This window comes from Podarcis filfolensis, assembly GCF_964270895.1.
Source record: "Podarcis filfolensis genome assembly, chromosome: 10".
Taxonomy (NCBI): domain Eukaryota; kingdom Metazoa; phylum Chordata; class Lepidosauria; order Squamata; family Lacertidae; genus Podarcis; species Podarcis filfolensis.
This window is the reverse complement of record NC_139612.1, coordinates 9,586,802-9,606,070: the sequence shown is the minus strand read 5'-3', so window position 1 is coordinate 9,606,070 and position 19,269 is coordinate 9,586,802. Positions and strand designations below refer to the sequence as shown.

The window sequence follows — 19,269 nt, the reverse complement described above, 5'->3', positions numbered from 1 at the left end:
TTATGAAAATATATCCTGCACCTCTTGGATGGAATTTTATCTTGATGAGTTTGATTTACAGACTATGAAATGTCTTTGATGTATGGATGTAACTACGGTTAATAAAGCATTAAATAAATAAAAGGGGGGTGGAGAAGTAGCCTGGCTGCTTTGAATTTATTGGAGGAAAATGGGATAAAATTATCCAAAGTAATTATAGTTCAGTTAACTATAAAGGTAAAGGGACCCCTGACCATTAGGTCCAGTCGTAGCCGACTCTGGGGTTGCAGCGCTCATCTCGCTTTATTGGCCGAGGGAGCCGGCGTACAGCTTCCAGGTCATGTGGCCATCATGACTAAGCCGCTTCTAGCGAACCAGAGCAGCGCTCGGAAACGCCGTTTACCTTCCCGCCGGAGCGGTACCTATTTATCTACTTGCACTTTGACGTGCTTTTGAACTGCTAGGTTGGCAGGAGCAGGGACCGAGCAACGGGAGCTCACCCCGTCATTGCAGGGATTCGGACCGCCGACCTTCTGATCAGCAAATCCTAGGCTCTGTGGTTTAACCCACAGCGTCAGTTAACTATACATATCTCCAAAAAAATCATGAACCCTTATCCATTTTCTTGCCTATCACTTGAACATCTTTTTAAAAAACTGAAAAAGGGAAAGAATGCTGGAATAGGGCTTAAAATGCAAAAAAAAAAAAAAAAAGATGGTATGACATTGTTTGTGGGAATCTTTTGGTACTCTGTTCAGTCGTGACAGTGTTTATTACATTTGAATCATTATTTCCAATGAACTTGGCCCTCTAAATTCCTTTGTAAAAACAACCCGCTGATGCGCATGAAGGAATTTAGGAGCGAATAATCCTAAAAACTATTTAGTTTTAACTGGTATACCCTTTTTCCACTTTGGCAGCCTCTAGACCAAAGCACTTGCTTGTATATATTAATCCGTACGGTGGGAAAAAACAAGGAGAGAAGATCTATGAACAAAAGGTAGCTCCATTGTTTAGCCTAGCCTCCATTTCAACAGATGTTATAGGTGAGTAATGTAAAAATGGTCTGTTATAAAATGCATTCCTTCATCTGATGCATGTTTTAGAAAGAACTTCCTTTAACTTAATTCCATGTCAATGCTGTTACGCAACAGAGGTTTGCCACTGAACCTATGCAAGGAAAGTTGTGCCGCAACGCAACCCAGTTATAATAATAATAATAATAATAATAATAATAATAATAATAATTTATTATTTATACCCTGCCCATCTGGCTGGGCTTCCCCAGCCACTCTGGGCGGCTTCCAAAAAAATATTAAAATACTGTAATACATCAAACTTTAAAAGCTTCCCTAAACAGGGCAGCCTTCAGATGTCTTCTAAAAGTCTGGTAGTTGTTGTTCTCTTTGACATCTGGTGGGAGGGCGTTCCACAGGGAAGGCGCCACTACCGAGAAGGCCCTCTGCCTGGTTCCCTGTAACTTGGCTTCTCGCAGTGAGGGAACCGCCAGAAGGCCCTCGGTGCTGGACCTCAGTGTCCGGGTAGAACAATGGGGGTGGAGACGCTCCTTCAGGTATACTGGACCGAGGCCGTTTAGGGCTTTAAAGGTCAGCACCAATACTTTGAATTGTGCTCGGAAACATACTGGGAGCCAATGTAGGTCTTTCAAGACCGGTGTTATATGGTCTCGGCGGCCGCTCCCAGTCACCAGTCTAGCTGCTGCGTTCTGGATTAGTTGTAGTTTCCGGGTCACCTTCAAAGGTAACCCCACGTAGAGTACATTGCAGTAGTCCAAGCGGGAGATAACCAGAGCATGCACCACTCTGGCGAGGCAGTCTGCAGGCAGATAGGGTCTCAGCCTGCGTACCAGGTGGAGCTGGTAGACAGCTGCCCTGGACACAGAATTGACCTGCGCCTCCATGGACAGCTGTGAGTCCAAAATGACTCCCAGGCTGCGCACCTGGTCCTTCAGGGGCACAGTTACCCCATTCAGGACCAGGGAATCCATCACCAGCCCTCCTCCTGTCCCCCAAGAACAGTACTTCTGTCTTGTCAGGATTCAACCTCAATCTGTTAGCCGCCATCCATCCTCCAACCGCCTCCAGACACTCACACAGGACCTTCACTGCCTTCACTGGTTCTGATTGCACAAACCATGGCGCAGATTCCACATCCCAGCTGCATTTCCGCATCCAGCCTCTGGGGTTGGATCTCAGGTCAACCCCGAGTGCATCGTAGTGCAAAATGCCCGTTTGTTGAGAAACAGCTGCAAGGTTTTGCAGCTCCCTGGAAGCTCCACAGTGCTCATTTAATTCTCTGGATGCAGAGTGCTTTCTCAGTCCTCAAATAAACAAATAAGCATGCATAGCACAAAAGGAAAACTCCACCTGAAAACATTTGCATGCGCTTTTTCAGTTGTCAACAAGAGAACAAGCACTGCACAGTGGCACCTGAGCCTCTCCCTCTTTCCTAAATGTACACAGCCTTGCTCGAGTTCAGATTGCCATCACTAGGCTGAGAAAGACTCCTAAGAGATTGGGACAGGCCTTTGTGCATGTTGCTGGAAGGCTTTCTGGCAATTTACTATGTGTGTGTATTTCTAGAAAGGTGCTGTGAAAACTCCAAGCATTTTGCAGCCATGTTGTTTGTACAGGGTTCACCTCATATTTGGCACTGGCATAGATATTTTCCAAATCCATGCTGAATATAGATTACAAGATTGTTGTTTTCCTTTCAAGGAGGTTGATGACCAAAAGCTTCTTACCCCTTTTCTTATCCAGCTATTATGCGCTTCCTTCTTTTGCTGGAATAATGGTCCATTTTTTTTCCATAGGAAACTTGGGTCATTGCCCCAAAGGGAAGCATTTGCTAGCTGGGAATAGGAAACAGCGTTTGAGGCCACGGGGCTGGCAGAAATCTGGTGAAATTTCTACAGGCCAGGCTCTATCACAGACCCTCCAAGTGTCCCCATTTTCCAGGGACGTCTCTGATTTAGAAAAGCCATCTCGGTTTCTGATTTGATCCCGGAATGTCCCACTTTTCCTTAGGAAGTCCCTATTTTCATTGGAGAAATGTTGGAGGGTATGGAGTTATCCGAGCCCCGAGCCGTCTGAAAGCGATCCTGTATAGGGAAGGGTTTTTTTTAAATGTTTTATGATGTTTTTATATACATGTTGGAAACTGCCCAGTAAGATGTGTGGGGTATAAATATAAAAATTACCATACTGGGCTGAATATGAGCTGTACTATTTTTTCCCAAATCCCAACTGTGAAAAGTTAAAGTGTGGCTTATATTCATGGCCTTACGAGAGTGAGACCCCCACCCCCCACCCAGGAGGCAGCCCGGAAGCGTGGGGGCAAAGTTGCCCAGCCCACCCCCCCACTCCCAAGCCTCCCCTGAGAAGCCCTTGAATTTTGCAGCTTATTTGAGAGTGCAGCTTATATTCGGGTCAATACGGTATCATTATGGAGTAAGACGTCCCTATTTTCATCAGAGGAATGTTGCGGGGTATGCTATCATACAAGCAAGAAGTGAAGAAGCTGGCATGCCACAATTGTGGCAGTGTACGTTGTGGTTGCAGTTTGCCCATGGAGGCGAGTTTACTCCAGGCTTGACTACTGTAATTCGCTCTACGCGGGGCTGCCCTTGAAGCTGTCCCAGAAACTCCAGCGGGTACAGAATGCTGCAGCGAGGCTCCTCACGGGGTCTCTGCCATGGGAGCATATTCACCCAGTGCTTTTCCAGCTGCACTGGCTCCCGGTGGAGTACAGGGTGAGATTTAAGGTGCTGCTTTTGACCTTTAAAGCCCTTCACGGCCTCGGACCTACGGGACCGCCTCTCCCGGTATGCCCCACGGAGAGCCTCAAGATCCATAAATAGCAACACCCTAGTGGTCCCGGGCCCTAAGGAAATTAGATTAGCTTCAACCAGAGCCAGGGCCTTTTCAACTGTGGCTCCGGCCTGGTGGAACGCTCTGCCTCATGAGACCAGGGCCCTGCAGGATCTGATTTCTTTTCGCAGGGCCAGTAAGACAGAGTTGTTCCACCTGGCCTTTGGCTTGGAGCCAATTTGATTCCCTCCCCTTCTTTCTTTTTCCTTTCTCCTCCTGTGATGAGGCTGCATTTTAATATTTTAATGTTTCAGTATTTTAATTGTTGTATTTTAATCTTGTTTTTAAGTTGTATTCATCCAACTTGTTTTTATTATTGCTTGTTAGCCGCCCTGAGCCCGTCCTTGGCTGGGGAGGGTGGAGTATAAATTATTATTATTATTATTATTATTATTATTATTATTATTATTATTATTATTATTACTGCAGCCCTGCTCTGTTTCACAAATGAGCCATATCTGCATTCCATAACGTCTTTCTATGTTGCTATACACAAGGCGGTTTGCAGGCAGAACAAACAACAGAACATGCAACAAAGATCACGCAACCTGATCACGAAAAACCCCTGCATTTTAAATGAACTTGTATTGAATAAAGCAATAAATAACCCATAAGAATATAATAATGCGCCGCAAGGTGAACTCTCAAAATAACAGCAGGTTATTATAACAGGAATTCACTCTCAGCAATTGCAGCGAATGATTACCAAATTGCAATCAATAAAAAATGGCAGCAGAGTTACAGTACGTAAAATAGATGGGCTAGTCCTGGATGACACCCCACGTAGCAATGGGTGGAGCTGCAGCTTGGTCAAATATGATATGGTTTATCACAATCCTCCCTCAGGCAGCTGCAACAATAAGTGTCAGGAACCAAAATGGTCATAAACCAGTAGTTTTCTCCCTTTCTTAGCCATTTATGTGCACATATGATCCTCCTTTTAATATTATGTCCTAAAGCTGTTTGTTCCTTTTCTTTCCCCCCTCAGTCACTGAACGTGCTAATCATGCTAGGGATAACTTACTTGAAGTTAATCTAGAGAAATACGATGGGTAAGTTCTCTCTTTCTCTCTTACATTAATCTGTTTTTTTAGGTAAAGTAGACAGTCTGCATGTGCCCTGCTTAATAGACAACTGGAATGACGGCCCACTAATTTGGGAATCCCCTTTAGGGTGCAGATTGCTGCCAGGAGCTTGCTTCAGCCACCCGATTTAGGGCCTCTCTTTCTGACCTTATTCCCAGGCACCTGCTGAGGCCGCAGTCCCTATCGATTCATAAACGAACCCCCAAGAGAGCCTGCTTAGTATTGTAGTCTTAGGGGACGGAGATGTCCCTGTGATGTTTTGAAACCATCGGGGCATCGTACTGCCGAGTGGGCTTTGGCACACCTTGCATTTTCTCTAGTGGCGTAGGAGAGCTGAAAATAATGCCAACATACCGTATTTTTCGCTCTATAAGACACACCAGACCACAAGACGCACCTAGTTTTTGGAGGAGGAAAACAAGAAAAAAAATATTCTGAATCCCAGAAGCCAGAACAGCAAGAGGGATCGCTGCGCAGAGAAAGCAGCAATCCCTCTTGCTGTTCTGGCTTCTGGGATAGCTGCGCAGCCTGCATTCACTCCATAAGACGCACACACATTTCCCCTTACTTTTTAGGAGGGAAAAAGTGAGTCTTATAGAGCAAAAAATGTGGTATTTCACATCTGGCAACCAATGCGACGCTTTGGTTTCAGATAACATGCGGGTAGACGAGTCCCAAAAGCCCGGGACCCAAATTTTCATGGTCCTCTAGCAGCTAGTTTTCCAGACTGCAGAGCGTGCTGCTCAAATGCTCGTTGCCTTTGCTTTCTGATAATTTAGGAGACGCGTGAGAAACGGCGATGCCTTAATTCATGCCCAGTGAAACAGAAGTTCCTCTCGGCCCATAAATCTTACAGGAGCGCTTTGTAATGCCTAATGATGCCCTCTTATCGACGGCGTAGCACATTTATTTATCATTGTGCGTGTTTATAATCCTCACCGGTATATTCTCAGAAAGTTTAGCCAATTCTAATCGCCCTTTGGGAGGAAGATGGGTTGGGCTGTGGGGAGATATCCCCAAGCAAGCTACCGTATTTTTTTGCTCTATAAGACTCACTTTTTCCCTCCTAAAAAGTAAGGGGAAATGTGTGTGCATATTATGGAGCAAATGCAGGCTGCACAGCTATCACAGAAGCCAGAACAGCAAGAGGGATTGCTGCTTTCCCTCTTGCTGTTCTAGCTTCTGAGATTCAGAATATTTTTTTCCTTGTTTTCCTCCTCCAAAAACTAGGTGCGTCTTGTGGTCTGGTGCATCTTATAGAGCGAAAAATGCGGTAATTTCCCTTCTGCTCTCCTATTTCTGCGCATACAGGCTATAATCCAACAGAACTGGTCCATGCATATAGCAGGGCTTGTCTGTCCTGGGAAAGCGTTGCCTGCATTCCCAGCTCTCTTTCCCTCCCCCTGAATCCTGCAACACACACACAGATCTCAGGATCGTGGGCACCTGGTATAGGAATGCTAATTCGCTGCTTCTGCCGCGCCCTCTAAGACGGAGATTAATTAAACCGCCATGTGCCCTGCTAATGCAAGGCCTTCTCACCAAGTCACAATTCCTCGTGCATTAATCCTCCCCTAATTACTACAACGCCGAGTCAAATAGTATTGAGATTCCAATTACGCCGGGCATGGAAATGGTTGTAGGACGGGACAGGCGTCCTGGATCATTCCCGAGCCTCGGAATATATGGACGCTCTAGTTGTTATAGACAGATCGGCCGGGGGTTACAAGCAGACAAATTACCAGCGTTCTATACCAATCCTGCATCATTTCCACTTGCTGTCTTTGTCCCTTTGGTCCCACTAACGTAAGAGAGAGCTTTGGATAGGAGGTGTTAACTTTGAGCAGCGGTTGCTCACGATAATGCAGTTGTGGTAGGGGGGAAAATGTGTTTCAATTTGTCTTTTCAAATATAGGCAGATATCTCACAGCAGATGATGAGGCAGCAAATGCAGAGCTAGATGAGATGATGGCTTTCCTGTTATCCAAATGTGACATGTCGAGCTTTCTGTCTGTCTCTGCGACATATCACAGCCAGCTATTGAACTGTAGGAGAATTCAGCCGCCTCTAACGAATTAATGCCCGTTTCTGCTGTGCATTTAAACATCACCTGAATGGGGATCGACCTGGCAGCTCAGTATTCCTTGAAAACTTTCCCAAATGAAGATTTCCCCCATTGCAGAAAGCCGGTACAGTGGTCCCTTGGTTCTCAAACTTAATCCATTCCAGAAGTCTGTTCCATAACCAAAGCGTTCCAAAACCAAGGCGTGCTATCCCATAGAAAGGAATGCAAAACAGATTAATTCGTTCCAGACTTTTAAAAACAACCTCTAAAACAGCAATTTAACATGAATTTTACTATCTAACGAGACCATTGATCCATAAAATGAAAGCAATAATGAGTGTACTGTACTATAAAATAAATAAGACAGTATTGTAGATGATTTAAAAAAGTTAATTCTTACCTGCACTGATGATAGTCATTGTTTGGATGGGGGGCTTTTATCCATTTCTGCAGTCACACAATCAATAGCTGAACCCAGTAGCTGAACTGGGTTCCACATAGTCACAAAAACAAATTAACTGAAAAAGCCTCAGAAACAAAAACGCAAAATAAATGGCAAAAACAAAAGCACCAAACTTCATTTCAGAAGTCCGTTTGACTTCCAAAATGTTCAAAAACCACGGCGCAGCTTCTGATTGGTGCAGGCGCCCCAGAAACAATGGCCAACAGCTGCATCGGATGTTTAGCTTCTGAAAAACGTTAGCAAACCAGAACACTTACTTTTGGGTTTTTGGTGTTTGGGAACCGAGGCGTTTGGGAGCCAAGATGTTTGAGAACCAAGGTACCGCTATATCTTGCAGTACCAACTGGTGAGGAATTTGATTGGAAATATCTGCAGGATTAGTCCCTGCCAATGTAGCTGGGTCATTTAAATGATCTCCCAGCCATTTGTACACCTGGTGTTGAAAGGACCATTCAGTCGCTCACAAACTCTTGCTGTCCATGGTAAAATCTTCAGAACAGCAGCCCAGCTGTAAAATGATAAGAAGCAGCGGCTTATGTAGGGATTATGAATGGTAACTCATTAGGTGAAATATCTGTAATTTGGAAGAAGAACAGTATTCCATGTTGATGTCTGCCTTGTGTTTACTGTTTTGTTTTCAACCGATGTCTGTGAGTACTCGCAAAGGAACAGCAGAAACTAGGGGAGAATTATTTTACAATTAGCCCCAACTCTGCCCCCTCCCCCTGTAAAACAGGTTCTGTGATCTGAAATTACATTTTGAACGGATTAATTCAAGACACACAGTAAACCAGCCTGAAGAACTTGATAGGGGAGGTTTTTCTTTCTTCCTTGATAAAGCGAACCATATCTATTGTGTCGGGAGTGTTTGACATATTTGTTGATTCCTTCGTTTGCTGTGAGTGTGCATTTTAATTTGTGTATTTTCCGGCAGTGTTGTTTGTGTTGGTGGGGACGGCATGTTCAATGAAGTGATGCATGGTTTGATTGGAAAGACGCAGAAGGATTCTGGCATAGATCAAAATAACCCCAAAGCACCATTAGTCCAATGCAATATCAGGATTGGCATAATCCCGGCTGGTAAGAATTGCAAAACGGCTCACTTTCGCCATACGTCATTATATTGCGGTTATGATTTATTACATGTTTCATCAGCCCCCAGGTTGTGCGGCAAGGAACCTAGCCTAGAATCACAACATGGGCGCAAATTGGCTGCTGGTGTAGCCTTATTGGAGTTCACCGATTGGGTCTGCGTTGCTCCCGGACAGGAGGAAGGAAGTCAAATGACACCGAGGGTTGGTTCAGAGAAAGAGTTCTTTATTTCTGCTCTCCGGAACAGCAGAAAGGCACCTGCGTGGTGTGTCCACAGCAAGTCCAAAGAAATGAGAAGTTTCATGCAGTATATATATCCTCCAGACACCCTCTCCCTCCTTCCCCAGGAATCCAACCACGTCAGCCTATACACGCAGGTTGACATCACAGATGTTCCTGCTCCGGCACTCTTAACCATAAAAGGGATTTCCTTCCTGCACTCCTGACCATAAAAGGATATTCCTGTTCCTACTCTTATCTTGGAGCCAGAGGTCACCATTTCCGAGGACACACTCTGGCGTTGTTCCCAGACTTGGGTCTGTGCGTCTTTGTGGTCAGAACATAAGATAAGGCACAGACATGTTTTCTCTGTTCTTACTGGTACAGTCAGGGTCATCCTTGATGTCACAAACTGATAAAGGAGAGAGCTGTGTTCTTGTTATGCATTTGCTCAACGGCTCAAGTTTATGCATTCTAGCTAAGGAAAAATAGGGATTTTGGTGCAGTTTAAAACTGTCTGCACAGTCAGTTTGGGGTTTGGGAAACCCCCTTCCTTCACTGGTATTTCGACGTTGTCTGTTTTTCTGTAAAAAGGAGCACGTGAAGGAGAAATGACAGAATCGCAACCTGTTGCCAGACCTCCATCACCCCAACCTCTGTGCGTTTAGCCAAACCCGTGAATGGCTCTGTTCACAGATAATGGATGGATACATAGAGGTCAGAGACTGGAGCATGCAGATATCATCCTGCTCTTTTTCTCTTCCGTGTGGTCATTCTGCATGGCTGGATGTGCAGTCAGCCCTAACTGTTATGGCATATTAAGATTTCAAGGACACAGAGTATGTGAGATAGTTGAGCCTTCTATTATTATTATTAAAATTTATATACCGCCCTATACACGGGGGTCTCAGGGCAGTTCACAGAATAAAAATAAAAACAACAACCACAAAATACATAATAAAAATAAAAATAACAACCCAATAGCCCCCCACCAAAAAAAAATAATATCTTTTTTTTTAAGTGCATAAGATGTAAATCAGATCGACCAAAGGCCTAGTTAAAAAGGTACGCCTGGCGCCGAGAGGTGTATAATGAAGGCGCCAGGCGAACTTTCCTGGGGAGAGCATTCCACAAACGGGGAGCCACTGCAGAGAAGGCCCTGTTCTCGTTTTGCCACCCAATTATCACCAGCACTCTTTCCCTTTCTCTTGGGCCAGCCAGTTTTACTCCAGAAGGACCTTATTTAAAAGAGCCTGGAATCCTATGTTCAGGAACAGCATCCCAACTTCCCATCGCTGTCCCTCCATAGTTCAGGGAGCTTATAGCCAATAGGACACCGCAGGATTACCGTCCTGCATTTATTCTACATTGCTTTAGCAGATTTATAGCATTTGGGCTACGTTTTAGATTTAGATCGTTTTGTCTTTTGTGAAGATTTAACATTGTCTCCTTGTTTGTTGTTTGTGGGCTGTTAGTACCCTTGACATATGTTTTCCAGGACTGTCTGTTCTCACTGGAACAAGCCCTAGTCCTTTTATTTATATGTAAAGGCAAGCCCTTCAGGTTTGCCTGAATGTGTGTTCCTAGCGAATTCTATTTCGAGAGCTATGGACACGTCAGGATTTAGTCTAAAGAAAGAACACATCTTGGTGCATTTTTGGACCTCACACCTGCCATATGAGCCCTCAGTCTATTGCTTTCCTTTTAAATTGGGAAGTATCCTCCATAGTCTCTTTATTTGGTTATGGACATGATTTATACTTCGCCTTTCAACAGGTTCCCAGGGCAACTGACAAAAAGTTTAAAATGGTGCTAAAAAAAGTAAGACAAGAGCATTAAAACACAGGCAGTAGAAGTAATAATAATAATAATAATAATAATAATAATAATAATAATAATAATTTATTTATACCACGCCCATCTGGCTGGATTTCCCCAGCCACTCTGGGCAGCTCCCAACAGAATATTAAAAACAAGATAAAACATCAGACATTAAAAACTACCCTAAACAGGCTTGCCTTCAGATGTAAAAGCGAATGCAAAGCGAGAGAAAGGCAACTTTAACATAGAGCAGGGCTCAGCAAACTTTTTCAGCAGGGGGCCGGTCCGCTGTCCCTAAGACCTTGTGGGGGGCCGGACCATATTTTGAAAAGAAAAAAAATAACAAATTCCTATTCCCCACAAATAACCCAGAGATGCAATTTAAATAAAAGGACACATTCTACTCATGTAAAATACACACTGATTCCCGGACCGTCAGCATACCGGATTTAGAGGGCGATTGGGCCGGATCCGGCCCCCGGGCCTTAGTTTGCCTACCCATGACATAGAAGCCAGGATTTATTATGCTCCTTTATTTTTAAAAGGTCTTCACTTGTGGCACAGACACCTGCCTGTGTGTGTAGTGGTTAAGAGCGGTAGTCTCGTAATCTGGGGAACCGGGTTCGCTTCCCGGCTCCTCCACCTGCAGCTGTGGCTGACCTTGGGCCAGTCACACTTCTCTGAAGTCTCTCAGCCCCACTCACCTCACAGAGTATCTGTTGTGGGGCAGGAAGGGAAAGGAGAATGTTAGCCACTTTGAGACTCCTTAAGGGGAGTGAAAGGCGGGATATCAAATCCAAACTCCTCTTCTTCTTCTGCCATACCTTAGACACCCAGTGAAGGACCTCTGTTGTAGGTCTTACGAACCATGAAGGGCCTTAAAGCCCCAAGCAACTTTTGAAGTCTTGAAATGACCTGGGAGCCAGCACAGTTGACCAAGCACAAGTGTACTATGATCACAATGCCCGGTCCCAGGGATCTCAGCTTCACGGCTGTGTTTTGGACTAACTGCAGTTCCCAAACCATCTTCAAGAGCAGCCCATGTAGTGCACTAATGCAGTAGTCCAGCCTTCTCCAAGCTGGTGGCCTCCAGACGTTTTGGAGTCCAGCTGCCATCAGCCCCTATGACCTATTGGCAAAGGAGAGGAGCATTGGTCCCGGGAAACTGAGGGAATTGGCCTTGTTGTCACTCCTTGTTGCTAGGCAGCAATTTGAGTTACTGCCATCGGCCTTTCCGTGGAAGGAGATTGTGATGGTGGCAGCAGCTACTACCTCTCACTGAAGGGATATATAACTGAATAGTGCCACTCACAGGGTGTATAATCTACTATTCATTTTTCATATTTTTTTAAAGCTCAATGGTGAACAGTGGTTCACCAGAAAACCGATGTACCTTTGGCACGTAAATTAATTGTCAGTTTAAGCAGGGCTTGTCACATGCCAGGACAAAACTCAGAAACCTGTTTTTCACTAGCAGGGTTTCTGTCACGGTCATCTTATTTAATTAGTTAATTTTTTAAATAGCATTCGTCACCTGCCCTTCACCCAGGGCGGGTTGCAGGAATAATAATAATAATAATATTCAGTGGGAAGCCACTCTGCGTGGCTTCCAACTGAATATTTAAAAAATACAGCATCAGACATTAAAAACTTCCCTAAACAAAGCCGCCTTCAGTTGTCTTTTAAAAGTAAAATAGTTGTTTATTGCCTTGACATCTGCTGGGAGGGTGTTCCACAGAGCAGGCACCACTACCAAGAAGGCCCTCTGCCTGGTTCCCTGTAACCTCACTTCTTGCAGCGAGGGAACTGCCAGAAGGCCCTCGGCGCTGGACCTCAGTGTCCAGGCTGGATGATGGGGGAGGAGACGTTCCTTCAGGTATACAGGACCGAGGCCGTTTAGGGCTTTAAAGGTCAGCACCAACACTTTGAATTGTGCTCGGAAACGTACTGGGAGCCAATGCAGATCTCTCAGGACTAGTGTTATGTGGTCCCGGCGGCCATCCCCAGTCACCAGTCTAGCTGCCGCATTCTGGATTAATTGCAGTTTCCGGGTCACCTTCAAAGGTAGCCCCACATAGAGCGCGTTGCAGTAGTCCAAGCAGGAGACAACTAGAGCATGCACCCCTCTGGCAAGACAGTCTGCGGGCAGGTGGGGTCTTAACCTGCATACCAGGAATAGAATATACAGTGATAAAAACATTTATATGAGAGGAAAAAACACCCCACGTAAAGCACGCAGAACACAGAACAATATAAATTCAGCAAAACATATTTTGTTTTGTCCCACAAAACAAAATGCCTTAACCATCAAAGGCCGGAGGTGTGTTTTTGGCATGCAGCAGACACTATAGAACAAAGATGCCAGTCGTACCTCTATGAGGAGGGACTTCCACAATTTTAGGGCCTGCTGCAGAGAAAGCCCTCTCCCGGCCACCATTCCCCACATTTTTTGGGGGGGGGGGTTCCTTCCTTATATCAGTCGGCTTTCCAGTGAGGAGGGTCTCGAAAAGGAATAACTTCTCTAGTCCCCATACACCCAGGATGAGAAGGTAAGGCTTCTAAGCTAACAAGGCTGTTATTAGTTTTACATTATTTTATCCTGTTTGCACTAAGTTACATTCTGAATTTCAGTCTCGTTTCCAGAATGACTCTTTCCCCAATGGATTGATTTCCTTATGTTCTGCCTTAAAAACACACTTTGGTTGCTTGGACGTCCTATTATGATTTCCAGCTTTTATTAGACGGAGAGAAGTGCCGCAATCAAAAATTGAACCCAAATGAATCAGGGGTTTTTGGGTGGGCTTTCGGAGTCAAAATGTATCTCCCCGGGTCAGAAATATCTGCTTGATATTACCTTGGCTTTCGGACTCAAAATGTCGTGGATGTATCTCCCCGGGTCAGAAATGTCTGCTTGATATAACCTTGATGTTTATTAACTTGCAGAGATTTCGTTGGTATGAATTCACTGGTCTGCTCTGTAAAGGGCGGCTCAAACTGTTCCTGTCTTTTCCCTCCGTTTAGCTGCCTTCATTCCACCCACCTGCCTGACAAATCAAAATTTTGCTTAAGCACGCACTAAACCTAATTCTTTTGTTCTGCCCTGGACAAACAGCGCCAGCTTGACAAAAGGATTTCCACTGCAGCTCTTTAACAACAGATCAATCTCCCTCTACACCTCTCTCGAAACATTGCGTTGACCCTCCTGCCTGAGTTATCAAGGAGAAAGCAAACACCACGACTTTGTCCTGTCAAACTGCATAAAATGGTTAGCGAGAGAGGCGAGGGAAGGAAATGTCTCTCCTGTCTGCTGGATGGAAAGGAAGAAAATTCTACATTCGGCTGTCCCAGGGCCATTACCATGCCCTAAGCAATTCCATCCTGTTTCGTCACATTTTGGATATTCAGCATATGTCGACATTCGCATGTGGAAGCAGACAGCCCCAAGAGGGGGAAATCCAAAGTGTCTGACAGTTCAGATAGTCGCTAGTGAACGTTGACAAGTCACCTAAATGGAGCAGTCAGCTTTCCTTAGTATATGTCCGAGAAGCGGGTGTGTGTGGGGGGGGGATATACGTCTGTTTTCAGGAATTCCAGGGCTCAGTTCTTGGACCTGTGCTATTTAACAGGTTTATAAATGACCTGGATGCAGACGTAGAAACGGTGCTGCAGACTTGTGGATGACTTGAAGCTGAGACCGATAGCGAACACAATAGAAAACAGATTCAAGTCTGGAATGCTGGGCAGACCAACAAGGTGAACATCAACGTACACAGATGTATTGAACTTCATTACAAAGCTGAGCAGAAACAAAAGATGGAGGAGGCCTGGCTCGTGTGAAAAGGATCCAGGGGTCTTGACTGGCTGCAAAACTGAACACGAGCCAGCAGTGTTATGCATCTGCTAAAAAAGCGAATGTGATCTTAGGTAAAGGTAAAGAGACCCCTGACCATTAGGTCCAGTTGTGACCGACTCTGGGGTTGCAGCGCTCATCTCGCTTTATTGGCCGAGGGAGCCGGCATACAGCTTCCAGGTCATGTGGCCAGCATGACTAAGCCGCTTCTGGTGAACCAGAGCAGCACACAGAAACACCGTTTACCTTCCCGCCGGAGCGGTACCTATTTATCTACTTGCACTTTGCTGTGCTTTCAAACTGCTAGGTGGGCAGGAGCAGGGACCGAGCAACGGGAGCTCACCCCATCACGGGGATTCGAACCGCCGACCTTCTGATCAGCAAGTCCTAGGCTCTGTGGTTTAACCCACAGCGCCACCGGCTGCATTAAAAGAAACATCATCCTGGGAAGTAATACTTTCAGTCTATTCTGTGCTGGTCAAGACTTATCTGGAATGTCACTCCCAGTTCCAGCACATTTTAAGCATTCAGTATTTCTGTCATTCATTTTTATCTGTGTACTGCCGTGCAAGACTCACGTAAATAAGTATCGAGAGACAGTGTGAAGTAGTGGTTAGAGCGTTGGCCTAGGATCTAGGAGACCAGAATTCAGATACCCCAGTCAGCCACGAAGCTCACCGGATTACCTATTTATTTCAACAATTTGTAAACCACTTGATCCCAGTCGTCTCTAAGCAGCGTACAAGAGATCCAACGCAGTAAGACTAAAAAATGCGTTACAACTGTAAAATCACAAAGTTCAATTAAAAAGCCTGCAAGGTGGTTGTGTAGATAATTTGGGAGGAGGAAAATCATGCAGACCACCTTGAGCTCCTCGGAGGAAAGATGGCGGGTGAATGTAAAATTTATTAATTAGTTAATACTTTTCTTTTTAAAAAAAGCAAGGCTTTTGCAGGAGAACGTCCAAAAGTAATCTGCCCTAAGTCACAGTACATTGTACAGATTTGGATTCACACAACAGGTTTCGAAGATCCCTGTCATTAAGTTAGAATCACCGGACTGGAAATGAGTAAAGAAAACCTCAGAAAGGTTACTGGACTGCAAAAAGAGTTGCCCACCTGCTTACAGTGCTCACTCATAGCCTAAAAGGAAGAGAAGGCTTCAAAATACCTTCCTGCCTGATCGCCCAGAGCACCATAGGCAGCTAAGGAAAACTATTTACCATCCTAAGTTAGTTCCTTCCTCTCTCTCATCCTCTGACTCACTCCTACAAATCACACAGCGCAAGTAGAGAGCACAGAACCTTGGCGCTTCAAGATTGCACAGCTCTAGATAATTCAAGCAAGTGAGCCAGTTCATAGGGACAAGAGATGATCGTGGGTTTGGGGGTAGGGGAAAGCAATGGCTGTTTTCTTTATGTGTCTTCACCGTGTTGTGAAATTTCTTTTCCAGGTTCAACGGACTGCGTTTGCTATTCAACGGTTGGCATCAATGATCCAGTAACTTCAGCCTTGCATATCATTGTGGGTAAGTCCCCGCCTATGGATTTTGTGCCCTGGGTGGTGTTTCCAGGGGAATGTCCACCAATTTTACACTGTTTCTGTATTTTCCAGTTATGTTTCCCCCCCTCCCAGACTGGGTACACATCAGAGACCATTTCACTGGTGCCGTGATGGCACGAATACGTGTTATGTAATATTGCTCTGTCAGACAGTCACAGATAAGTATTGTTCCTAAAATGAACAATTATTAGTTAACACTGCTTCTGGCACCTGAATTCTGTGGAGTGTCCTGCCTTAATGTGTCGGTCAGTGTAGAAACTTTTTCGGCATAGCTGTTAGCTATAATTTTAACTTTCCCATGCCTGATGTTTATATGGCAACAGGTGATTGGCAGGCTGAGTGTGGTTTGCCCCCAAATGGCCGAATTTGTTCCACTGAGTAGTTGTTCTCCACCACTCTCACAGACCCCAAGTGTCATGCAGCAAATACTCTCCTCATCTCTCAGTTCAGTGCTGGATTTGGGGGCGCGGATAGCGTTGTGGTCTATACCACTGAGCCTCTTGGGCTTGCCAATTGTAAGGTCGGCGGTTCGAATCCTGTAAACTCCCTTTGCTCTGTCCCACCTCCTGCCAACATAACAGTTCGAAAGCATATCAGCGCAAGTAAATAAATAGGTACCACAGTGGCGGGAAGGTAAAGGGCGTTTCCATGCACTCTGGCTTCCGTCACGGTGCTCCATGCGCCAGAAGCGGTTTAGTCCTGCTGGCCACATGACCCGGAAAGCTGTCTGTGGACAAACGCCGGCTCCCTCAGCCTGAAAGTGAGATGAGCGCCACAACCCCATAGTCGAATTTGACTGGACTTAACCGTCCAGGGGTCCTTTACCTTTTGCCTCAATGCTGGATTTGCAGACTAACGCAACTGCAGCCTCCCTTATCATCTGAATTGTCTCTTGTCGACAGGAGACACTCAGCCTCTTGATGTCTCTTCTGTGCATCACCACGACACGTTACTGAAATACTTTGTCTCCCTCTTGGGGTATGGTTTTTATGGCGATATATTGAAAGACAGCGAGGGGAAACGCTGGATGGGACCCGTCAGATACGACCTCTCAGGTAACCTTTCGTATTTCGTTCTCCGTCCTTCCGTATGAACCTGCAGAGAACCAAGTTGCCAATAAAACCCGTATTTTTCTCCAAGGACAGCCGTTACGGAGCCAGCCTTGTTATAAGAAGGCTGTGAATGTTACCAGCCTGCAAAAATGTTTACGGGCTTCCTGAGGGCTGGCAAAGGAAAGGCAGAGGGGTTCGTCCGTCTGTTAGCAGCCCACTTATGGGCACGGGGGCTCCCACCTCATGGGAGACAGAAGGCGCCAGACCCTACCTCTGCCAACCTCTGTATGCGGTGCCATCTCCTCCTAAAATTGCCAGGCTAATGCTTAAATACAGCTGCATACGAGCCAAACGGTAGGAGAAGGAAGCAACAAGCTTGGGATGTCAAAAATATCAATAAGAAGATGGCAGAGCGATCTGCAAGGGGATTGGCAGAACGGACAGAAATAATTTGTGTTGATTTATAAGACATCGTCGTTTCTTAATTACCCCCCTCCCCAGGTTTCAAGACCTTTCTCTCTCATCATTACTACGAGGGAACAATATCCCTTCTACCAGCATCACACGCCGTGGGGTCTCCAAGAGATAAGAAGCACTGCAGAAGTGGGTAGGCTAAACTATATTGCATTCAGGTGTTGTTGTTTGTAGCACTAAGTTGTCAGGATGCTCCCAGTGGCTCCCAGCTGGTTGCCCAAGAAAGTACAGTGGTACCTTGGTTCTCAAACTTCATCCGTTCCGGAAGTCCGTTCCAAAACCAAAGCGTTCCAAAACCAAGGTGTGCTTTCCCATAGGAAGTAATGCAAAATGGATTAATCCGTTCCAGACTTTTGAAAACAACCCCTAAAACAGCAATTTAACATGAATTTTACTATCTAACGAGACCATTGATCCCTAAAATGAAAGCAATAAACAATATACCTCAGTCATGCAGTCAATCAGTCAGTAGCTGAACTAGGTTCCACGCAGTCACAAAAACGCAAAATAAATAGCAAAAAGAGACAGATCTCAGCATAACATTCAAAACAGAAGTGTGGCGCTCGAAACAGAGCATGTTTGACTTCCGAAAGAAGTTCACAAACCGGAACACTTACTTCCAGGTTTGCAGTGTTTGGGTTCCAAGTTGTTTGAGAACCAAGGCGTTTGAGAACCAAGGTACCATTGTATAAAGACAAGGAAAGGTTTCTTATCATCCTTTTTTATTTCATTCTTTACAGAGAGAGGCTATAGAACCCAGCCTCTTGGATAATTGGGTTGTCCCGAGCTGGTTGTTGTTCTGGCTCTCCCATGATGTCCCAGCTTTCCCCCTCATCTGCCTCTGAGCTGCGACCTCCCTCCAACCCATGATTGCATTCACAACATTGGTGCTCCCACCAGCCAGAGCAGAAGGTGGAGGGAAGAAAAAATGTCTTTTTTCTTGCTATGCCTGCTCCTGCAGCAAAGATTCCTGGGATCGTTGCTGTCACATGATGGTAGCAGAGCTCACTCAGGATCCAGAAGATCTCTTGCCGCCCCAGCTCCACCTTTTCTCATCGAAACCCCCTGTTAGGAGGTGTTTTATTTTTGCAGGCTACAGTAGGAGCAGGAATACTGGGGTGCTTCACACTAGCGGACCTCAGGCACGGTTGGGACACCCCAAGGTCATCCAAATGCCCCTCTAGCACAGGGGTTGGCCAGGTTTACCAGCCATGGGCCGGATCACTTCCATGGAGATTGTACATGGGCCAGACTAGGACAATGCGGCTCTGGAAATCGCTTCTGCGCAGAAGCGACTTCTGGCGTCTGGACGTGCACATATGCGATTTCCGGTATCTGCGCATACACAGATGTGATTGTTGGAAAAACCACCTTCCCAAGACACCGGGGCGTCTCTCCAGTGTTCACTCTCTGGCTGTATATCTTCAGAGAGACCGGTGATAAGTGACCCCTCCCTCCTGAGAGGAGCACGGTCGTCTTCTGGCATCTCATTGCAGAAGAAAAAGACAATCAGTAGTTATAGACTACTTTATTTACAGTCCATATATACGGAGAACCCACCAGCATGTCTGCTCTCTCTCAGCAGCAGTACGGAAACAACATCTCACACAGAAGTGAAAGTAACTTCTCTAGCCAGCGTGAGAGAACCAGCGTGGTGTAGTGGTTAAGAGCAGTAGACTCGTAATCTGGTGAACCGGGTTCGCGTCTCCGCTCCTCC

At 45.6% G+C, this 19,269-nt stretch overlaps 1 protein-coding gene across 1 annotated transcript in view; it reads left to right on the top strand.

The window, feature by feature from the left end:
• Positions 1 to 19,269, top strand: part of CERK (ceramide kinase) — a 43,973-nt gene that overhangs the window by 15,482 nt on the left and 9,222 nt on the right. The window contains exons 4-9 of the mRNA XM_083575218.1: positions 900 to 1,025; positions 4,858 to 4,921; positions 8,417 to 8,562; positions 15,917 to 15,991; positions 16,929 to 17,081; positions 17,580 to 17,685. Coding sequence (XP_083431344.1) covers positions 900 to 1,025; positions 4,858 to 4,921; positions 8,417 to 8,562; positions 15,917 to 15,991; positions 16,929 to 17,081; positions 17,580 to 17,685 — 670 coding nt within the window. The remainder of the gene's footprint in view (positions 1 to 899; positions 1,026 to 4,857; positions 4,922 to 8,416; positions 8,563 to 15,916; positions 15,992 to 16,928; positions 17,082 to 17,579; positions 17,686 to 19,269) is intronic.